The sequence below is a fragment of the Prunus mume genome, linkage group LG2 (genome assembly GCF_029339155.1).
Source record: "Prunus mume cultivar Tortuosa linkage group LG2, ASM2933915v1, whole genome shotgun sequence".
Classification (NCBI taxonomy): Eukaryota; Viridiplantae; Streptophyta; class Magnoliopsida; order Rosales; family Rosaceae; genus Prunus; species Prunus mume.
In genome coordinates, this window is record NC_142699.1 from 35,206,191 (window position 1) to 35,228,400 (window position 22,210).

The 22,210-nt window shown below is 36.5% G+C and overlaps 5 protein-coding genes across 8 annotated transcripts; 4 read left to right on the forward strand and 1 right to left on the reverse strand.

The window, feature by feature from the left end:
- The first annotated feature begins 887 nt into the window (after positions 1 to 887).
- Positions 888 to 3,799, forward strand: LOC103323118 (cAMP-regulated phosphoprotein 19-related protein). Of its 3 annotated transcripts, none has more exons than XM_008225081.3 (7): positions 888 to 1,087; positions 1,392 to 1,435; positions 2,982 to 3,044; positions 3,133 to 3,180; positions 3,280 to 3,342; positions 3,474 to 3,541; positions 3,651 to 3,799. In XM_008225081.3, the coding sequence occupies exons 2-6, from the start codon at positions 1,403 to 1,405 to the stop codon at positions 3,534 to 3,536; spliced, it is 270 nt and encodes an 89-aa protein (XP_008223303.2). In that variant the 5' UTR covers positions 888 to 1,087; positions 1,392 to 1,402; the 3' UTR covers positions 3,537 to 3,541; positions 3,651 to 3,799. The 3 variants fall into 3 exon arrangements, with proteins under 3 accessions (XP_008223303.2, XP_008223302.2, XP_008223304.2); XM_008225080.3 differs by having other exon boundaries at positions 911 to 1,087; positions 3,474 to 3,546; XM_008225082.3 differs by lacking the exon at positions 888 to 1,087 and adding an exon at positions 1,126 to 1,240 and having other exon boundaries at positions 3,474 to 3,546.
- Positions 3,800 to 5,035: 1,236 nt separating this feature from the next.
- LOC103323116 (Glycine-rich protein family) lies at positions 5,036 to 6,127 on the forward strand. Its single transcript, XM_008225079.2, has 4 exons — positions 5,036 to 5,240; positions 5,359 to 5,474; positions 5,579 to 5,804; positions 5,899 to 6,127. The coding sequence occupies exons 1-4, from the start codon at positions 5,165 to 5,167 to the stop codon at positions 6,015 to 6,017; spliced, it is 537 nt and encodes a 178-aa protein (XP_008223301.2). The 5' UTR covers positions 5,036 to 5,164; the 3' UTR covers positions 6,018 to 6,127.
- A 2,215-nt stretch (positions 6,128 to 8,342) lies between these two features.
- Positions 8,343 to 12,247, forward strand: AMSH3 (associated molecule with the SH3 domain of STAM 3). Its single transcript, XM_008225077.2, has 14 exons — positions 8,343 to 8,585; positions 9,029 to 9,093; positions 9,190 to 9,265; positions 9,360 to 9,557; positions 9,751 to 9,848; positions 9,946 to 10,051; positions 10,131 to 10,177; positions 10,405 to 10,732; positions 10,887 to 10,976; positions 11,062 to 11,124; positions 11,390 to 11,464; positions 11,564 to 11,626; positions 11,747 to 11,799; positions 11,916 to 12,247. The coding sequence occupies exons 1-14, from the start codon at positions 8,487 to 8,489 to the stop codon at positions 12,088 to 12,090; spliced, it is 1,536 nt and encodes a 511-aa protein (XP_008223299.2). The 5' UTR covers positions 8,343 to 8,486; the 3' UTR covers positions 12,091 to 12,247.
- Positions 12,248 to 13,472: 1,225 nt separating this feature from the next.
- MYB111 (myb domain protein 111) lies at positions 13,473 to 16,238 on the forward strand. Its single transcript, XM_008225113.2, has 4 exons — positions 13,473 to 13,794; positions 13,928 to 14,064; positions 14,221 to 14,350; positions 15,128 to 16,238. Exons 2-4 carry the CDS (start codon positions 13,932 to 13,934, stop codon positions 15,996 to 15,998), a joined length of 1,134 nt encoding a protein of 377 aa, XP_008223335.2. The 5' UTR covers positions 13,473 to 13,794; positions 13,928 to 13,931; the 3' UTR covers positions 15,999 to 16,238.
- Positions 16,239 to 16,929: 691 nt separating this feature from the next.
- Positions 16,930 to 21,599, reverse strand: LOC103323114 (uncharacterized). Of its 2 annotated transcripts, none has more exons than XM_089046068.1 (6): positions 21,365 to 21,599; positions 20,253 to 20,377; positions 20,080 to 20,138; positions 18,149 to 19,975; positions 17,810 to 17,963; positions 16,930 to 17,712 (listed from the first exon to the last, which is right to left on the reverse strand). In XM_089046068.1, exons 2-6 carry the CDS (start codon positions 20,371 to 20,373, stop codon positions 17,045 to 17,047), a joined length of 2,829 nt encoding a protein of 942 aa, XP_088902194.1. In that variant the 5' UTR covers positions 20,374 to 20,377; positions 21,365 to 21,599; the 3' UTR covers positions 16,930 to 17,044. The 2 variants fall into 2 exon arrangements, with proteins under 2 accessions (XP_088902194.1, XP_008223298.2); XM_008225076.3 differs by having other exon boundaries at positions 20,253 to 20,461; positions 21,365 to 21,594.
- Positions 21,600 to 22,210: the final 611 nt, after the last annotated feature.

The following is a 22,210-nucleotide window of genomic DNA, read 5'->3' on the forward strand; positions in this document are numbered from 1 at the left end:
ATAAATGAACCGTAAACTTATGAGGATTTTGACTTTCTCATGTGTTCATAACATTCACAAGTTTTATCAAGTTCATATATTTTATTTATTTATTTATTTATTTATTGGTTTTGTGTTGGAAAAGATTCAGAGCTGCCATCAAAAGAAAATAAGAACTGGTAGATGAGTAAGTAATATACAGGCCTTATCGGTATCCCCTGGAAATAAAGATTTCTACTCATTCTTTCTTTCTTGTGTGTGAACATTGTGCTTATTTCTTCAAGCCTAAGGATTAAAGCAATTTGAGCTTAGAGTTTAATCATTTACCATTTACATATGCCCAAATAACGTAATTTTAGACATAAGCGGAAATTCAATAAAGATCCGATCGAACTACCGCGTTATTAATTGACTTTAAAAAACAACTTATGATATCTAAAATATTGAAATTTCTTGAAGAAACTGGTGCATATTTTTTGGGGGCTGTGGACTTTTGACAATGAATAATAATTTGCATTAAAACAAAAAAATGCACAAAAACTCATAAAATATAAGAGTGGTTGTCGGTAAGTAAAGTTTGTGTTTGTGTTAGAAATTTAGAAAGGACCAACCGATGGTGATATCCCAACAAGCCCAATAGTTATCCATATCTATATTTTTTATTTTGGTTATTTTCTAAATTTTATGATGATTTTTTAGTATACAAAATTTCCAGTCTCCTAATCTCTCCTACCCCATTTGAATTTGTCCACCTTCCATGAACTTCAACCCCAACCACGCTATCTTGTATGACCTTGTTGGAGAGATATAGTTTCTAATTTTTATCTACTTACCATATATTTTAAGTTTTTATTAGCTTTTAAAATGTCCCCAGTTCGTATCTCCCTCCTCGTCGATAAACTTTTATTGGTTTGAAAAATACATCTCTAAATCAAAATTAAATACTAAGATACAACTTACAGGGATGAATACAAATACATTCTTATCTTACCCTCTCACTCAACCCCCATTCTCTCTCTCTCTCTCTCTCTCTCTCTCTCTTGGGTTCCTTTTCGCATCGCAACCTGTCCTCATTTCTGTTGCATCTCTCACTTTGCTCTTCCACAAGGTAATGTCAAGATCCCTTTCAATCCTTCTCCAATAGTCTCTTTTCTCTTTTTGGGCTTTATATAAAGCCATTCACAAACCACATATATTATTAACCCACTCTAAACTCCTCCTGCCCCATCGTTGGTTTCTGCTATCTTTCTGCATTGTTCTTGTTAGCCCCCCCGCTCCTCTGTTTCTGTTTCTAATTTTCATGTCTTAATTGTCATCATTATGATGTCAAATTTTGTGTACCCTTTGCTTTGTTTTGCTGGTTCTTAATTTTGGTCCCATGATTTTGATTTGTGTGATTGATGATCTTGCAGGAGAGCCAAAGATGGCGGATTGCAACAGAGGAGAAGACTATGAGGTGCTCTGTTCTTAACACTCCCTTAATTATTCTTTTTCATTTATTGTTTTGTTAAAATATTGAGTTTTGACAAATTAAGCTCATAAATAAAATAAAACAAATAAATTCAGGGAGAATATATATATATATATATATGTTGTTAACAACCGCAGACTACTTCCAATTTCCATTGTGTCGGTTCAAACTTCAAATGTATAATTAAGAAGAGCTTCGATGGCCATATCCGGCTGTCCTTGCTGTATGAGTCAATGGCCAAACATACACTTGGCAGGCAGTTGCAAACTTTATTTTTAATTAAATTCAGTTGGTGGCAGATATTTTACTAATTATGTTTTTACTACATTTCCCTTTCTTTTTTCTTAGTCAAGGAAAAAATAATTAGTTCAGTTTCCTCTATTTTCTCGTTATGAAACAGGAGAATGAGTAAGGTTGAAACTCACGTTAAGTGTCCGGCTTTTTACTTTTTATGGTGAATTCGAATTTGAAATCTCTTTTAATATTGAGAAGGTTAATCATTAGACTGAAGATAGAGATTATTAGTCATAGTATTTGAAAGAAAAACATTGATGTTGAGTAGAGTGTCAAACGGAACAAGTTGGCCCAGCACGACACAAATTCAGCACGTTTAAAATGGAACACAGCACGGTACGAACATGAATATTAGTGGATTGTGTATGAATATTTTTGAGGCTATTACAAATTCACTTACCATTTAATTTTTTGGTTAATCCCATTAAGCATAAAATTAGATGCTCTTGTGTTGTGCCAAAAGCAAATACGAGGGTTGTAAGCGTGATCCCAAAATATCTGTGATTTCTAATCAAACCGCTTTGGGACCAAAGATGCAATTTAGATTTGGGTGTGTGTGGATGCATAGGATAGAAAAAATAAAAGGGGACCCACATTTAGGATATTAGTGAAGGATTGTTTTGACAAGTAACGGCTAGTGTTGTGACACGACAGGAGAATATGCCTATCCGCCAACGTACGTCCTTACTTTTTTCAAAATGTCGGCAGCAGCTACGGTAGTTGCAAGTATGAAAATGATCGTAGACTACAACAGCTCTAGCCGCTGCTCCTGCTGACTTTTTGTGTTGACCAGCCATAGCCAAAGAGTTGGGCTGTTTCGATCGTTGATTGATTCAGGCCTGCCCCTAAGGACCATTGATTGCTAACCGCCACACACTGCCCATCAAACCATATTTATAATTTATGGGCCATGATATTTTTTTTTTGGGTTCAAAGGCCATGAATCTTGATCCATAGGGTTTTCTATGAAACGCATATTCTAAAAGGATTTTTGAGTTCACAGTGGGCTTATAGTTCAAGTGACAAATATATATATATATATATAATTAAGAGTATTTATTCATACATCCGAGAAAAAAATGTCCGATGATCCACAATAATAACACTAAAATATTTTATTTGGATGATTGATCATTTACCCTCTAAACTGTTCTTGTGTAATTTACCAAGTGTGTCTAGATAAATGCTCACTTTTCTCTATTGACTAAGGCAGTTTTCTTTTTCGTTTTAATTGCAGGCGTCAACAGTTGTCCAGAAATATGGAGGACTTGCGCCAAAGAAGAAGCCTTTAATTTCGAAGGTAAATTAATTAACATTTCAAAGTTCAGTCACTTCATGTGTATTGCATTAAAATGTAAAGAACAAAACTCTCAATTTCTTGTGTGTAGGATCATGAACGTGCCTTCTTTGATTCAGCAGATTGGGCACTATGCAAGGTATTAATCCCCACAAAAATGAAAAAAACTTTTCTTTTACCCTTTTATTTTTCCGTCTTTTGTAATTTTTTTTTTAAAAAATTCATGGATGTGGAACAGCAAGGTGCAGGGGTGAATCCAAAATCAACAGCAGCCGTGGAGACCTTACGGCCAAAACTGCAGGTACAAAAAATTTTAACTACTAGACTATGAGCTAGTTGGTTTATAACTGCGCATCGGATCAAATAGGTCGATACATTTTGATTTTGATTTATTTTAAAGTCAACAATAAAGAAAGTAATTTTGATTTGCAGAGAACGCCACACCAGCAGCTCCCTCCAAGGAGACCTGCCTGTACATCTGATCATGATATATAGCCCCAGTAAGGTCCGAAATGCAGTCTTCATTAATATGTTATACTGGTTATAGTATTAATTAATCTCCTCTTAATGGTTATTAATTCTTTTTTTCTTTTGGTTTATGTGTTGCAGGGAGCATACAGACTCATTGAGGGCTCAAAGTAGTTTGTTGTGTTCAGAGGATTCATGTTCATGACAAAGTTATAATATAAGCATTAGAATTGGCTGATCTGTGTAATAAATTTCAATTAGCTTTTAATAAGAATAGTGTTCCCCTCAAACATTTGATCTGCTCTATTTCTTGGCTAGTTTTGTACATCCATAACCAAAAGTAAATGTGAACTTATGCAGACGTTGGTGGGAAACCATGAATGCTTGAAGGGCATTTTGCACAAACTTTTTGTTTACGACAATATTTGCCCCCATAACTAGTTTAATCAATGTGCAAAAGATGCAGATGTATCTCTAAAATACAATGAAACCTGGTTTAATCAGTTTTTGTTTTTGTTTTATCAATCGGAAATAGAGTTTTGAGTTTAGAACATCTTACTGTTGGAAGTTTGAATGAAATTCAAGAACCTTAGTCCCACATTGGTAGAAAGTAGAAAGAATGAGGTCTTTATAAGTGTGGAAGTATCACATTTAGTAAATGGAAGTGGGCCAAGTGGAAGCAATTTGGGCTTAAAAAATAAGGCCTTATACCTTCAAACAAGGCCTTATACCTTCAATATAGAAAAGGGGTGAAATTACTGTCTTTAGGACATTGCATCAAATCTGCAAGCTTCTATCTCGAATCCAAGTCAGTTTCGTTTATTGTTTATATATTGTATTATGTATTACAGTTTACTATAAATTCTGTTTATATAATTGTTTTAATTAGTCACTGATTGTTGTTTTTCCATCACTTACAACATTGAGAAGAGAAACACTACTAGACCAATAACTAGTCTGTCCAATTTGATGAATAGCTAAACGAACAAAAATATTCTACATTTACAAGAAATTTATATATTCACGCTAAAAGAAAAGAGAAAAGAAAGTGGTAGAAAGTAGATCAATTTTTTCCACATTTTGCCTTGAGGTTTGGTTAATCCTTATGTGCTTAACCACTAATACAATTACACTAGCAGTAACTCATTGCCAATTTGCCATATGTCTCAATACCAATATAATGCCTTTGTTTATGGAATTGCTTAGGCCGTGAATTAAACATCAAAGTAATTAATCTCTCATGGAACGCAATCTTTACTTGTAGGGCAAGGTACAGAGCCAAGGAACATTTTTAGGTTTGATTTCTAACACTCCAGGAGAAAGTCCTCAGCTAGTGAAAGTGGGTGACTTGTACGCCAACCGCTCTCTCCCTTCTAGTCCTCTGCATTCCTCCAAAAATTTTACCCATTATAGACACCAAACTCATCAATCGGTTTTCCTTTTCCATTTAAACTCACCAACTATTTTCATCACATTTTCCATACATTTATGACATGCTCAATCAGTCAAAAGTACCATGGTAGGCACCAGGTTGGTCATATATTAAAATGGGCGTTTAGCAGCTGCCATTATATTGCTCTGGACATTTCGATTTTTCTCCAACAGTAGCGAAATTCTCATCCAAGAGAGTTTTCTGTAGTTTGCAAGCTGCTGTCATGGCATTAACAATAAGCCAACTCTCAGTTTTAGCTGCAGCTTTCATCTACCTCTCTGCTTTCTGCTGCGAAATAGGTATATATATATATGCGTTAATGTAACAGAGAAACATATATTAATTTCCTGCCTCTTTTCTTTTCCCACAAAAATGAAAAATATTACTTAAATTATTTTTTGGCATAAAATCTGACAGGGATGGCAGATGATTTTACACCTGAAAATGGTGATGTGCCAGATCAAATAGGCTCTGCAGGGCAGGATCCAGCTCAAATTGTTGCCAAAGCCTTGCTGTGTTTCAATGATAAATATGTAAGTCAGAAGAACATATTTATAATACTAAATTGGTCATTAAAAATGCTAGAAAATTCGTCATTTGTTTTCGGTTATCTCCATATTTGGGAAAATTGTTTCAGGTGTACAGCAGCTGTGAAGAGTCTTACAGATTGAATGAGAGCGGAGATCTCGAAGTGCCAGCAGCAAAAACTGACGAGTACTGCAACGGTCCATGTCTGCAAGAAACACACCTTGTGCTCGACTGTGTTGATAACATTTTGAGCAACTTCCTGTTCTACAACAAGGCCACGGTGCAAGATGTTAGAGATACGATTCGGGCCGCATGTGGCTACGGCGAAGAAAGAGGTAGCCTTTTTGCAGCAAGAGATTATACTTTTTGGTTCTGGTTTATTGTCAGATGTTACATATTTATAATCTGCCATTGATTTGCATGGTGCAGGAAAATTCGATGTGGCTGAGCACATCAAAGCTGAAGGAAGCAAGGCATACAAGGCTGCAAATTACCAGATTCTAATTGGGCTTGTGGTGATGATCATGGGGAATGGATTGCTGTTCTAGGATGTATAATGCTATAATTTCCCCCATAACATAACATAATAGTGTTGTCAATGTTACCCTAATACCATATGCATTATAATAAAAGATAAATATACTAATTAATGTGCTCACTTTTGCCTTTTTCTCCCATCTGTTGAAACTAAACAACATTTACATATACTATATAGATGCAGGCGTAAAGTGTTCTCAAAATGAATAGGCGATTACACTCTGATTTGTTAATGTATTAAAAAAAAAAAAAAAAGAGAATGAAAAGAAAAGACTCCGCTAAACATTGTGTTATTGTATAGTCCAATATACTAAAGTTATAGCGTTCGTAAGAGCACTTCCGCTTATTTGTCATGGTAAAGGGCAAGGGCAAGGGCTGTTACTATTCATGTGAATAGTGGCAGCCATTGTAAAGGGCTTGTGGTGTTTCCACCCATTGCCATGACAACCACTATTCACATGAGATATGAGGAAACGAATTGTATAGAGTTTTGGTGTGGGAAGTGAAGAATATGACTGTATTTATTTTAAAAAAAATTCTGAAATTTTTAGTATTTTTTTTCATTTATAACTATCGAAACGTTTTCTCCCATTACTTGATCTTTGAATTTTTTTTTTTGGCGTATATAATCTCGAAGTATAAACAAACAAGTTTGACAGTTGGATCGTTGAAACTAGTTTCGTAGAATGCGTATGCCATCAAAACAATATATTCACTAACAATTAAGAGTTTATTTATAATTTCGTTACATATAACATAAGATTTTGTAATATCCATTAGTGTAAACATTTTAAATTGAAGATCAAATTTAGTCATTGTATTCATATGGGGTCAAGGAGTGTAGCTGTAAAAAAATAATCAAAATCGGAGTTAAAATAATTGTTGAATCGTGATTTTTCATTTATAACTATCAAAAAGTTTTGTCATGTTACTAGATCTCTGAATGTTTGTTTTTTGCGATTTTTGGGGTATACGATCTTGAAGTATATACAAACAAGTCTGATGGTTGGATCGTTGAATGGTGTGTGTATATATATATATTTATTATACAAATTTATAAATAAATCCAATCTTAAACATGTATTTATAAAAAAACCCAAAAACTATTTAAACATAGAAACACACCCAAAATCAACCCCAAAGTCAACAATTGTATATTTTTTGGGTGTGTTTATAAATGGGTTTTGAGGGTGTGTAATGATGAGTTTTGGGTGTGTTTATAAAGTGTTTTGGGTATTGAGTTTTTTTATAATTTCAGCTCCCATTTTGGGTGTTTTAGTGAAACTCTCTATTTATTAAGTAGCTTTAAATTTATTTATTTTGTACGTATAACACTTAAGAAATTGAATAATATATATATTTATTAAGTACTTTAACTTTATTTATATTTTAAATCGTAAAATAAAATTATTTTATTTTTTATTATTCATAATAATTATTTTTATCAATATTGTGCTACGAACCAATTGTTCGTCTCTTAAAAGTTTGTGCGACCAACAATTCGTCGCGCAAAACTCTAAAAATTTGGGCGGATACCAAAGTGGGACGCGGGATTATAATTTTTTGAAAAAATTTAGACTTTGAGTGACCAATAATTTTGTAGCTCAAAATTTTGTGCAACCAATATATATTTTTCAAGCAAAAATTTGGCGGAGTACCAAAAATGGACGCGGAATTTTTATATAATTTTTAGACTTTGCACGACCGATATGTATTTTTCTCGCTCAAAAATTTAAAAATTTGGGTACCAAAAATTGGATCACGGAATTTGTTTTGTTTTTGTTTATAATTTTTTAGACTTTGCGACAAATATTCCAATATTTTTGTCACGTAAAACTTTGTGACCAACAATATTTTTCGTTGCACAAAGTGATACGGCTTTTAAAACCAAAATAACTCCTCCACCATTTTCTCAATGCCTTTCTCTATTCTTACCTCTCCTCTCTCTTTCCCTCTCCCCAAATCCCACCCTTTCTCTCACGCTCACTCCTCTCACTTAATCTCTCATCTCTCTATCACTATCTTCTCTAATTCTCTCACGCTCACTTCTCTCTCTCATTCTCACTCACTCTCAATCTTTCCAAAAGGTATATTCTCTCTAAATTTTAAATTTTTTTTCATTAATTTGTGTTTTTGAAGTTAGTTTTGAGTTTGTGTGGGATTTGGGGTTTCTGCTACGTTGAGTATGTACTAATAAATGTCCCCAAAATCGAATATGAACTCGTAGATGACTCTATAGGTTGGGGATTTACTGTAGTTTCTCCAAACTTTTATGTTACATTTTTTTTTTTGGTCAACCGACTTTTTTGTACCTCAGTAAGTAACCTCACCATGTCGACATAGACAAACAAAAAGCTTCTCCATCCAAAACGACCGAGTTTTGACTTGACGCACACGCTCAGAACATTGATCCTCCCTTTCCCTCGCTGAAACTCTGTGCGCGATACCGTGAGAGTTGCTGGCATTCGTCACCGGAGAAGATGAAGATCAACATCAATTCAATGGCTCGGAAAGTTGAGATCGATAATCGCTACCCTCTCCGATTTTACTTTCGAATCGCCGATAATCTCCTCAAACAGGTTCCATTTTTTCTCTTTCTATCTTTCTCTTGATTCTATGTCGCTTTGTTTGTAATAAATTTTAGAGTAATTGAAGTTTAATTTGATCGTGAAACGCTAATTTACCTTCGGAGAACTTCATTAGGGTGTCAAATGATGCACTTTTATTGAAATCAACTATTTAAGGGTTTTTTTTAGTTCTAAGACTCCCCATTTACCCTGAATTTTGAACCTGAATTTCACATTGAAGCTGAGTTCTGTATGCAATTTGGAAAGAAATAGGTTTTGTGATTTCAATTGGGATAGTGAGCAAAAAGAAGTAATTTTCTGTTCATTCCTAACTAATTAGGTTATATGGTAATGGTATGTATTAGGGTAGTCATTGTACGAGCATCCTGCAGCTAATGTTGTGTTTAAATTTTCTGGTTTTCTTTCTTACCTAAATATACTTCTCGAATGCTCAGGCTAGTATATACCGGGAGGAGAAAAACATTGTAGATTTGTATGTCATACTTCTCCGATTTTCAAGGTACGTTGAGAAGGTCATTAGATGATTTTCCATGTTATAGAATTGATAGCATGCAAAAAAATTTAGTTGTGGAACCTTATTGTTAACATTTTACAGTTTGGTGTCTGAAACTATACCGTGTCATCGAGACTACCAGACATTTCCTCCTAAAGAGAGAAGTATGTATAGGAAGGTAAACTATGCTAATCCTTTTAGGAAGTTACTATTTCTCGCATGTTTAATATACAAGAACCTATTCTCACTTGGCTTTTGTATCATCATTGCAGAAACTCTTAAATGTACTAGATGAGCTTGAATCTTTAAAGCCAGAAGCCCAACGCCTAGTCAACAAACTTAACGAGGCCCAAGCAGTTTCTCAACTACCTCAACTTGAATGCCTAGAAGGCACTTCATATGGTTTGGGAACACCTTCTTTAGAATGGCCTCCTGTGAACAATAATTCATTGAGCATAAACATTAGGCAGGTACTGAATGCTCCGTTGATACTATGGGATTGGTTCGGTTGGTCCTCATTCTGGTCATTGATTCATTTGGGTTGTAAAGCACTTAAGATGATTTGTCATAATCTTGTTGTGTCTCCGTGTAATATTTCTAGTTTATTTGAAGTTTGTTGGAGACTATGAAAATACTGAATTGATTTGTTCTTTTCATGTGCAGCCTTCTAGCTTGACATCTCAGTCTTCATGGAAGTATAATAATGATTATTCACGGGTATCAACAAATACTTCACAAATTGACAAGCAGTTCCAAAAGCTGTGAGTAAATTTCTTCTGGCCGTATAAAGTATACTGATACCCATAATTTGTAGATTTGAGATATGGGAATCATGACAACAATTCCTTGAATTTTCAGATCTCTTAATATACCTCTTCCGAATAAAGAGACTTTGTCTAGACACTCATTTTTGGGTCCAAATGGTCTTCAGGGCCAGTGGCTAGGACCCACTGCAAAGGTTAAGGTAAATTTTCAAGAGTGTGGTTTCAAAAAATTTATTATTTCTGACCTTGTAAAATACCATTAACCTATCTACTATGCAGGTTCAATATCCAAGCAGTACCGACCTAATCCCTACTGAAAATTCAGGGTGAGTTCTTCCTGCAATACTTCACATGTCTTGTCTAAACCTTTTAACTGTGCTTCTTTTCCACATATCTATTTCCATGTTTTGCTTCTTTCTCAGTATAAATTTAAAGATCATAGGTTGCTTGACATTCTTCAGTTGAAAACGTCTGCTTGATCTTCTTTGAAGAATTTCCCTAATAATTTTAGCTGTTTCTAACATACTCAGTTTTGTGTCATCCATGGTAATAGCCTGAATCAGGTTGTACAAAATGATATTGTGGCTGTAAAAGATGGTGATCAAGGAGGAATTAAATCTACAATGGAGTCGGTGCTCTCCTTGGATGATGGTGTATGGCCACGCCCTGCTCAGGAATTAGGTCCTTCATTGATTAATGAAATAAGGGAAGATCCTTTCGAATTGGTCATCAATCAGCCTTCTCCTCCTCCTGTACTTGCTCGAGTGCAGCCAGAATATACTCCAATTTCTCCATCAAAAGTGGCAGATCCAAGACCAGGACCTGCCAAACCTTCTGTGGATGGGATGCCAAGTTCTAATTCATATCAACATTTACACGTTGTAAGCTTCCTATGCTGAGCCTTCTTGTATAAAGTAATACTTGATCTTTCTCTTGTTGATTTACAATCTTAAGGAATTCTTTTTGTCGCTTCTAATGTTGAATGCCTCGTATTATTTTGAATGTGATGTCAGTGTCATTTAATTTACCTTGCAGCCAGTAAAATTGATGGATGATTTCTTGAGATTGGCTAGGACGAATACAGAAAAAAATTTAGAGACGTGCGGTATTCTTGCTGGTTCATTGGTGAGAAAATAACAGTCTCTTTTATGAGAAAATTAAATAAGTTGATGCTTTTGGTTCTTATCCTTTCAGTTTCTTGTGGCTGCAGAAAAATAAGGTTTTCCATATCACCACGCTAATAGTCCCAAAGCAAGAGTCAACCTCTGATTCGGTAGGATAAATCGCATGCTAACTTATGAATTGCCTTTCCATATGCTGTTTTAAGGTTGATTATGGCTTATATCCCAATTTTTCTTTTGATGATGACATCATTAGATTTTTACTAATATGTTATTATTTGGAATCCAAGAAGCATTTTTATCTAAGCTCAATGTCTTGAGTATTTTGACTGTCATCTCTCAATTTTACACATGTATTGTTTTAGAGTGCTTTTGTCTATTTTCCATTGACAATGTTGATCTCCGTTTTGTGCTCAGTGTCAAACATTGAATGAGGAAGAAGTATTTGAGGTTCAAGACAGATTATCTCTTTTTTCTCTTGGGTGGATTCATGTAAGTGTCTCAATAGCCTTAGTGGGCATTAATTGTTTGTTATTCTTGTTCTTGTACATGTAATCATTATTTTCATTTCATATCTGTGTGATGTGCCAGACACACCCATCGCAGACCTGTTTCATGTCATCAGTTGATCTGCATACTCATTACTCATATCAGGTAAAGCGCAATGTCACTTTTTTTCAGTCCAATTCTAGACTAAAATATCCTTTGCTTATTTGTTCTATTTCTCCAAGGTTCTATTGCACTCTATATAATAGGGTTGCTATGTTTTTTCAGATTATGTTACCAGAAGCAATAGCGATCGTTATGGCTCCAACAGATACATCCAGGTAGGGTTTTTATTATTTTTTCCTTTTTCTTTAACTTTTGATGAAAATCAATTGATAATGTATTATTTGAGAAATAAATTAATCAGCATGCTAACTTGTCTCCCATGTAATTGCAGTCCTCACGGCATATTTCATCTATCGGACCCAGGTGGTGTATCAGTAATTCGAAATTGTGACCAGCGTGGGTTTCATCCCCATGAAGAGCCTTTGGATGGAACCCCAATTTACGAGCATTGTTCTCATGTCTTTATAAACTCCAACTTAAGGATCGATGTTGTCGATCTGCGGTAAGAATTTTGGATTTTGTCCCCTTAAGTGACGGCCAGTTGAGATTAACTTTGGTAAATATGTAAAACACAACAGTAATTATCTCTTCATCCAACACCGATATTGTAAATTCAAGTGGTCTCTATCTGATGGAAATATAGGCATATACTCATTTTAGTCACCAGCTGGCCATCTATGGGTCATGGTTATCTATTACAGTGAGACTTGATCAGTAAATATATTATCCTTGAACTGAGTTAGACCAGTGGGTCAAGGCAGTGAGTCCATCTCCTTGCACCCCAGTTTGAATCCCACTTCTCGTAAATTAGATTAATTTAAACATCGCTTGTATTATTTTAAAATAAATAGAAGAGTACCGTTAGCATTAACGGAGAAGGATTGATTATCCTTCAAGAACCGAGCCAGAGCCAGAGCTTCACTGGTAGAACGTATCTCATCTTTTATCATTCAATGAGAATTTGGATTCTAACTCTTCAATTTGGGTTCTAACTCTACAATTCTGGCCAGTTCGTTGACCCAAAAAATTATAATTCTGGACAGACTGAAAATGTAGCATGAAGGACAATTACTTATTACTATACTATGATAGGGTTGCTGGTGGACCATCTCCTTCCTCTCCCTCAGTTAAATCGCAACGGGAACGGTTATGGAAAATGAGCTCATATATTTTTTTAACTTTGAAGAAGAAGAAATTTGAGACTGATAAATGGTAACTTTAATGGCTCTGCCTGCTTGAATATTGATCAACAGTGCATGTGATCCAATTTAATTTTTGCTACGAATGACATTGACATTCTGAGGTGATGGTCCCTAAAATCTATTAATGTGTTGAGATTCAACCTTGCCATTTGCCAAAGCACAAAAATCCTATTTATTAGGTTAGCTGTCACAGTTAAATCTCTACCCCAAATCTGTGAAAACGGCTTAAAGCCTCTATCTCTACACATTTCCAGAGCATAGGGCAAAAAAATCATGAGTCTTTTCATGCATGGGGTCAGAAAATATAAATAAGACCAAACCAAGCCTTGAAAACTCTATGGTGAACGTACATGCATGCTGCGTTTTGTGTTTTCTTGGGTTAGAAATATAAAGAAGAAGAAGAAATAAACCTACAAGTATCCAGCAAGCTAAGCATGTGTATATATAATTATATATAGGGATCCATTGTTTGGCCAAACCTATGCAATAAATAATAATGTATTGGACCACTGAAATTGTCAAAAAGTATTCTAGACGGCATTTTCTTTTAGGTTCCAAGGGTCTGCTAGCTACAAAGTTGGAAGAGAAAATGAAGGGCCTGTGCGTGTGCGCTTCATATCGGCTACAAGGCTATGAACAATTGAATGAATTGTGTGGGATTTTTTTTATCCCACCCTCCTTTAGGGGCAACGTCTTTATCATTGTGCATATACTAAATTTAAAGCATTTTTATTTTATTTTATTTTTTCACATCTCAAATCAAAGTCTAAGTTTTGATGAGCCTACTTAAATCCTGTAGGTACTCAGAACTGCAGGAAATACCTAAAATGTTGTACCATTAGCACTGCGGAAACGACTGAAATGTTGTACCACTCAGCACTGCTGGAAACGGGTTAAGCCCTACATAAGCTTTTCTCCTTAAGCATAGAGTTTGATCACTAATTAACTAGTACTTGTGGCCCGACAAATCAACCGAGTGAGGACACGAAGAACACTTAGCCACCGCACGTACGTCTACATTAACTCCTCCTATGCTATGCAAAGATTAATATTATTAATATTTAATACTACACGAGAGAAGCGTCACGCGCACAACTATAACTGCTGTATATGTGCCTTGCCTCTCTTTCAATTCTCATAGAGAGATGGGAAGAGCACCATGCTGTGAGAAACTTGGGCTCAAAAGAGGAAGATGGACAGCTGAAGAAGACGAAATCTTGACCAACTACATTCAACTTCATGGAGAAGGCTCTTGGAGATCTTTACCCATTAATGCAGGTCTAAATATTCATATATATATATATATATATATATATAGTAGCTATCTATGCTTGAAAGATTTTTACAATAAGGGATCCTTTATACATTATTCCCAATGTGTCTTCATTTGGTTGTAAATATACACAACTCAATGTGTTTGTGTGGGATATGAAGGATTGCTAAGGTGTGGGAAGAGTTGCAGACTGAGGTGGACAAATTATCTGAGGGCTGACTTGAAGAGAGGGAACATCACTGCTGAGGAGGAAGAAACCATTGTTAAGTTACACACTGCTTTGGGTAATAGGTATTCATTTTTTAATTATATAATTATCTTTTTATATAGCTCTCTTTGGCCAGCTTTTTTTTCTGTATAATATATCTATGCTCAGAAAATATGAATATAACCATCCTCAATTCGTTCTTAGTTTGTGAGTTCTAATTTTATTGAGATCCCTTCTTTGAACGGGAGAGATCCGGCAGCCTGATACTTATAGAACCATTTTTCAACTTGGTTATGCTAAGCTGGATTCAAGCTCTCTAGAGACTCTAATATTTGTGTTAATTGGGACAACTGTTATCAATGTCCATCGATCTACAATTCTGCTAACATTGATTTGATTAATTACTTGATTATGGCTGCACTGTGATATTGCCGATGTCGAAAAGGATTTATATTTGAGGGATGTTAATCAAATTCTTAATTTCTTTTTGGGATCCCTCCTCTAGAGAACTGCTGATTTTAGTAAGGATGGTTAGGAACACAACCGAGAGGAGCTCAAAGAAGCATTATGTTTTTTTCTTTTCTTGGGGCAGTCCGGCCACATAGCATGTTTGTGTCGTTAAACTATGAACTGGAGACCACATTGCTATATTTATAGGATCTTGTGATTGCGAAAATCACAGGCACTGGTACTTCTGGCCATTGGATATTATTGAATAAAATGCTGAGTCAAATTTGTAATGCTCACTTCCTCCTTTTTAACTATTCAAGAAAAGAAACCAATGATCAAGTAGTTGTTACATATTGAGATATAATTCAATTGGATCATTATATTACTAAAATTTGAGCAAACTGTTGCAGGTGGTCATTCATAGCCGCTCATTTACCAGGAAGAACAGACAACGAGATAAAGAACTACTGGAACTCTCATTTGAGTAGAAAAATTTACACCTTTACCAATCTGGGAAACGATTATCTGCCCACCATTACGAATGTTGGGAAGAAGACAGCTGCTTCATTCAAGGACCGTAGAGCTGCTGCTCGAGCAAACAGATCATCTATCATGAACAAGAACAAGAATGTATTGTCCCCATCTCCCCAAAGATCACAAGCAAAGCCTCAGCAGAGTGGTACCAATATTGCTGATCATGTAGTGCTTCAACTTGAGCCATCAGCCAGGGAAAACCAGAAAGGAGATGAGGCAATAAGAATGTGGGGTTTGAAAGGTTCTTGTTTGGACAGTACAGAAAGGATTAATTTGGACCATTGTGGTGATCAGAAAGAGGGTGCAGAATTATGCCTTGGGAATAAAGTAAACATTACTAGTTCAACTGTTTTAAGTGGAGATAATAATGGAGAAAAGGAGGTCTTGGGTCTATGTGAATATGTAGAAAGTGAAATTATGGGGCTGGAAAGTGGGGTTGTGGATCCAAGTGGGAATGTTGGATTTAAGGAGCAGAGGGAAGATGGGATCATCATGGAGGGTAATATTACAGATGAAGTGACCAAGAGTGAGGGTAGGGAGAGTACAAGTCTCTGGAGCTCAAATGCAGAAAGTGGAGGCGTAGATTGGAACTCTTTCTCATCATCATTGAATTCAGCCTTTGATGATGAATGGCTCAGTTGGGGTTGGGCAGGTGGCTTTGAGTGTCACAATGAATTGGCATTCTGGGATGAAGAGGAGAGGATAGCTTGGTTATGGGAAAGTGGAAGTACTGGTGAAGGACACTAATGTTGCTGATACAAAAAAGTGGACAGCAAAATTTTATGTCTGAATCTTGATTCTTCCACAAACTATCTTTATACAAAATTGTTCTGGAAGTTGATTTTGTGCATAAGAAAAGAAAGATTGTACAAGAATCATTATTCAAATGTTCAAGGTGAGTTGAGTCAGAAGTTACTTTCAAAAACTGTCAAAAACAAAAATGCTGGAATCATTTGCAATAATAAGATTATAGTCTTGTTTACTATTTGGATAATTGAGTTTTCCAGTTCTTCATAAACTTCTGTGGGTGGTTTCAGAGTGTCCCTATAGTTCACACACTGTCAATTATATAATATATAGGCGTGCATACATATAATAATGCTTTTGTCCTCATCTCTTTGATGGAATAATTTAGCTGGTGCCACCTTCCACTTTGTCGTCGTATACTTGGAGAGACCAACCCCCACTTCGAGAGAAATTTCAGATCAATTTTATGTTTTTTGTCCATCTTAAAAGCTTACCAACTTTGCCATTATGAGAAGAAGAAGAATGCTCTTTGTTAAATATGATTGTTCCATACTAACCATCCATATGGCTTTACTTGTCTATTCTTGTGACCAACTTGTTATAATAACAGCCCATCCACATCACTTCTAATTTGCTCCAAAGGACACAGCTCCTTGTTATTATTACAAGTCACTATCTTTTGCTCAACTTCATTTATGATTGAAGGAAAAAATAAACATCCGGAGATCTTCCTGCAACTGCGGAAACTCTTTTTGCCATTGGATTTTCGAGATATGATCAAACTTACAATCACATATCTCGATCTTAAGTTCACAGTTCAAACACACCAAGAGGGGTACGCCAACTTAATTGTTTCCACACACAACATACATGGAAGCTCAACTTGATGAGAACAACATGGCAATTGCTTAGTTTGAATCACAAAGCTTGATGAATCAAATGCAATAAATAAACCAATAACTTGAACACTAACAAGTATCCAAATACTACAAGATCATCTGCACGAGAATTTTAGGTGGAGCGGATATATAGACATGTTTCAGGCATTACAATTCCAGGATATCAGCAACCACTTCATCTACCAAAGAATTAAATATTTGACCCTCAACCTCTACTCCTAGCTCAAATGCATCGGTTTCAAAGTCCAGCCATCTGCCATAGGGGTTGCTCATGTCTTTGTCCACAAGCTCATCCACCATGCAATCCCACAAGCCTCTCCAACATAACAATTCCTTGCACACTTCTTCTGCTAAAGTCCCCTTTCTTCTCACCATTGCTACTCCTTTCACCCATGATCTGTATCCGCCACCCACATAACGCCTGCTTCTCAAGTCCAAGCATTCACTTGTACAATCAAATAATTCCTTTCGCCTTAGCCTGGACTCACCACCGTCGCCTTCCAACTGTCCTCTTCGACTCTCCAACAGGTTGAAGAGATGAGGATTTATGATCTCTCGGGCTTGGCCCAACGAGAAGTCTCTAAACATCAATTCCACATTACATAGTGTCTCCTTTATATATTCCAATTCCCACTCATTTGATCTCAAAGGTTCTGGCATGTAAACTGTAGCTGCATGGTTTCTTGCCACAGTTCCTGTAGATGTTGAAGAAGCAGAATCTAACAACTCGGTGTCAGCTTCTACTGAATGGAACTTCTTCGAAGAACTGAAAACATGAACTTCCTGAGCTTGAACGGATGAACACAATCTGCTTGCTGAAGAAACCAAAAAAAAGTGTTCAGACATTCTGAAATAAGATACATTTTCAAGGAGCGGGAACACAATAACAAAATACACATGCATCTTATATACCTTCTGTACTGTTACTATCAGTGCTAATTGAAGAGTCGTAACTTTCATTTGAAAAAGAAGGTTCCAGAACAGAGACTGGACTAGGATGTCGGCCACTGAGCAAGAGTCCAGCTTCACCATGACTGCTGCTGTATTCGTCCGTCTTATTGACTCCCTGAAAATATTAAAGTTGTGTCAGCTACAGTCAGGTGCAGTAGTGCCAAGTTATGCCACCAGTAATTTTTTTAACTTTAAGGGAAAAGGGATAAAAAGAAGTGGAAAAAAAAAAAGAATAAGCGAAGCCATAAGCTGACCAGCGTTGTAAAAAAATTAGCCAGTAATAGCGAAAGCCAGTGATACCTGAAAGTTCTGTTTCAATCTGAATGCAGGAGAGTCAGCGAATGAAAAGTCAGCTTCATATCGGCCACCCAATTTCTCTGTAACCAATTGTTGGTCTCTCTGGTCATTTAACCTTTGCATGGAACTAACTGCATTAAATTTGGGTTTTAAATCAAAAGTTGAAGCAGTTGAAGCTGAGCCTTCTTTCATGGAGTCATGACTAGAAGATTTAGTCCCATAAGATAATTCCCTTAACTTTTGTTCCAAAAGCATACTCAAAGCATCACCCCCTATTACATTATAACCCAGTGAAGATAGCTTCATACTGTCTTTGTCAAGCAACAATCTTTTACCCCCATGATCCATGCAAAGACTAGTATTCTTCTCTGCAACCTGAGCTGAGATTTCCGTCCCAGGCAGTGAACGTGTAAGTGGGGCTGTGAATGTAAACGAAACAACATCCATGCCTTTCTTTCTGCTATCTTCAGCCCAACTGTAGTTCCTGTCAGTAATTGGATTAGATTGAACTGGTTTCTGATTTTTTTCACTCAACATATCATCAACAGCCCGATCTTTGTTAAATTGAAAGTTCCCATCTATTGATCGTTTCTTCCTAGGATAATTCCTTGCATTTGAATAGGACACTTCTTTATCACCATCCATTGCCTCTGAGCCCAACTTCCTCGATCCAATTTTGGAATTTCCACTACTTCGAATTGAGCTTTTGTGACGTCCAGAAGAAGAATCCCCAGACAGCACTTTTCTACCTTGCGAGTTGGAAACCAGAGGCTTTGAAGGTAATTTCTCTTTATCAACTAGGCAATTTTGTTTCTGATTGTTCTGCCTAAGAGCACCAGAAGCATTATGTGTAGAAGGTTTCTTATGCAAATTCTTCTGAACATTTGGTTGGCTCCTGAAGGACTGGTTTGAGCTTACCTCACTCTGTTCTTTGTGACCCACCAAGCTTCTATTTCTACTTAAATTCTGACCTCTTTTCTGAACATTGACCTTTGCTTGGATTGCAAGAGAAATGGACTTTCCTCTAGTTTCTTCTGTATCAGAAGAAGCCCTGAATGACAAATCGACAGATCCATTCCAGCTCTTATTCAAAGACTGGCCCCTAAGATACTTAGCAGCATTTGACTCAACAGGCTTTCGTGACACCTCAGAAGGCCTCGTTATCTTATAACCAGCTTCAACTTTATCTTTCAAATCTCGACCTTTCAAGGTTTCTGAAGCAGACCCAACCAGTGGCACTTTTTGGGAAGCCTCCACCTTTTCTTTGAGAGCCTGAACCTTCAAGGGTACTGAAGAGCACCCTACTAGAGGCATTTTGGCCTTGGCAGTAGCTTGAGGTCCTGGCTCCATAATTTTTGCAGCAGCTTCCATCATGTGAGCAGCATTCTTAGTGGGAACAAAGCCAGGATTCTTTATAGGCGACAAAAGTTTATGGTGTGTGATTGGGATAGACTTAGCTGATCTAGGAGGCAATGTTTCAGTTTGGAACCTCTCAATTGGCCTGAGCTTCTGGGGCTTTGCCTCCAAAGGATTCCGGTTAGGCCCTTCCATATTTTTTAGCAGATTTCCAGAATACCTTAACTGATCGTCATGATAACAGTCAATGTTTCTCCTGTGGTAAGGAGCATCTTGGAGAGATTGAGTGTCAAAAAATGGGGTAGAGTAGGGCTCCGAAGAATTGGATGTGGGTAAGGAGTCTAATCCCATAAGCCTGGCTACTACACTAGGGGCTTTTGTTCCAAATCCTTCTTCATCTGTAACCGATGAAGCACAACTATAATCACTGCTACCTTTGACACTAGGCGCTACCCCAGTTTCATCCTCATCTACCTATAAATATAACAAGAATTATAAATAGTATTAGATTCAAACACCATATCAAAATGGTCCAAAGAAATAAGCAGTGCAAGAACACTGAAAAACTGAATTCCCACCAGATGCTGTCGCGTCATTGGCAAGTTCCCATAGCTTTTCTTTCCCTGTTTTGAGCTTTCTAAAAAAAAGAAGAAAAAAAAGAATTCAAAATTCAAAACAACCAACCATGAAATAGGAGAATGATACAAGACCATAAGAGATAAACATAGTATGCCTTATGCAGATACAATACCTGGTAAATCTGACTTGCTAGAGAATAATTTTTTTCGAGATTTTGCAGTCCAGTCAAACAGCTGAAAGAAACCACCCACATGACCTGCTCCACTTTTCGAACCTTCTTTCTCAATCCCCATTTTTCTGATGCAAAAATTAGGAATACTTCAACAATTAAGTAAAAGAAGCATGGAGAACAACAATTTGCGCTCCACTACCGAACTCCCTCTGCAAATTGATCAAAACAAAATAATTTTATAAATATACAACCAGTGGAACACATCCATAAACAATTATTTGCATCTAGTACCAAAAACAAAATGTTGTGCATCTCTCTATATGTCCGTAAGGGAAGATTATTCCTATGGTAATGGATACCAGTTAACTATTGTTCTAGCTTTCAAGATCAAGGCAGTGTGAACCTCACCAAGCACATCAATTATAAAGCTGAAACTATAGTTAATATCTCTTCACTTGTGATCATACTTGGTATCTTCTGGCATAGCGTAGTCTATGACATTCAAGAAGCTGAATCAAGGCAAGAAAAGCACTCCACATGATTAGCTACATTTTCTCAGTTTACTCATACTACTATAATAAAGGCTGCAATCTCTGACCTGTCTGCTTCACTTAAGACATGCAACTTGCATTTACCCTCTATCATATACACTTCAACCATCTAATTTTCTAAATCAAATTGGACCAACAAATTTCACAACCCATTTTAGATTATCAAACACCCAAAATCCACTGGTGCCTAATTTAAGCATGAAGTGAAGCGTTGCCCCATTATTGGCTGCTGAGAAAACAAAAGTGAAAACAAATGAAAAGAAGCTTTTGCATCTCTATGCACCCAACTAAGGGGGAAAAAAAGAACTTTATGCACATAAAATTAAAATAAAAAGTCAACATTCAGTGCAGTAGGCTTCCATGTTCCAACAACCAAATCATTAAAGTAAATTACATAAATGTAGTATTGTACAGAAACCAATCCACCCATTCCCCACAAATCCTCAGCAACCAATCACTCCCCCAAGACAAGATGCAAAACAAATCTAAACCCAAATCACAAACCCAGAAACCAAAAACAAAGATTCCAACTTTACACTGAAATTCAAAGTAAAAACTTACAATAAAACAATGGGCAGGATCAGCTAAGCAAAGCCCTCTGTGTTCCTGGAGATGGTGGTGGGGAACAAACAAAGTGAAGCCAGCAATGAAAGATTCAGCAGAGATGGGAAGGAACACAATCAAATGGGAAATCTTTTAATTTCTCTGATGTCAGAGTCTTCATTCAGAAACTCACTCTCACTGTCTCAACAGCATTAGAGAGGCAGGCCCCCCCTGTGTAGTTCAAAGCAATAAATGGGGGATAGAATGGGACTTTTGTGTTTTTAAAAATAATGATTAATAATAAAATCTGTTTTCAAAAAAATTAAAAAACAAAGACAAAGTTATAAGTTTGTAACGTCTCTTTGGAGAGGGTCTTCATTTCAAATTCCAAATGGGTGTGTTGGAGTGGCCCTCAGATGGTAAGGGAACACGATAAAGTTACGGAGCAGTGCATGTGGGGAATGTGTGCTCAGTGACGTGGCCAGTGCAACTGGGGGGGTACGTGTCAGCCTGTCAGGTGTAGGAGGTGAGAGTATGTGATTCTTTTTGCACCGCAGAGTGACGTTAGTAGTTTTTCAAAAGTCAAATAGTAGAAGACGAATGAAACATCCAGTGCATATTGGGTTGGGCCATAGTTTTGTTTTTTCCGTTGGGCCTTGGGTCCCGCGTTATGAGATTCCTTATAATTTAAGTGTGATGTTGCTTTGTCTGGCCGTTTAGTTGCGTTGAGCTCAACTTTCATGAGTCATTTTGTTCTGTGTGTTTTGCTTTTATTATCCAGTCCTCCATTATAGCGTAGAATGACTATTTAGAAAAGCCAACATTTTTATTTTGTTTTGACTGATTCCTTTTTATCATTAGTAG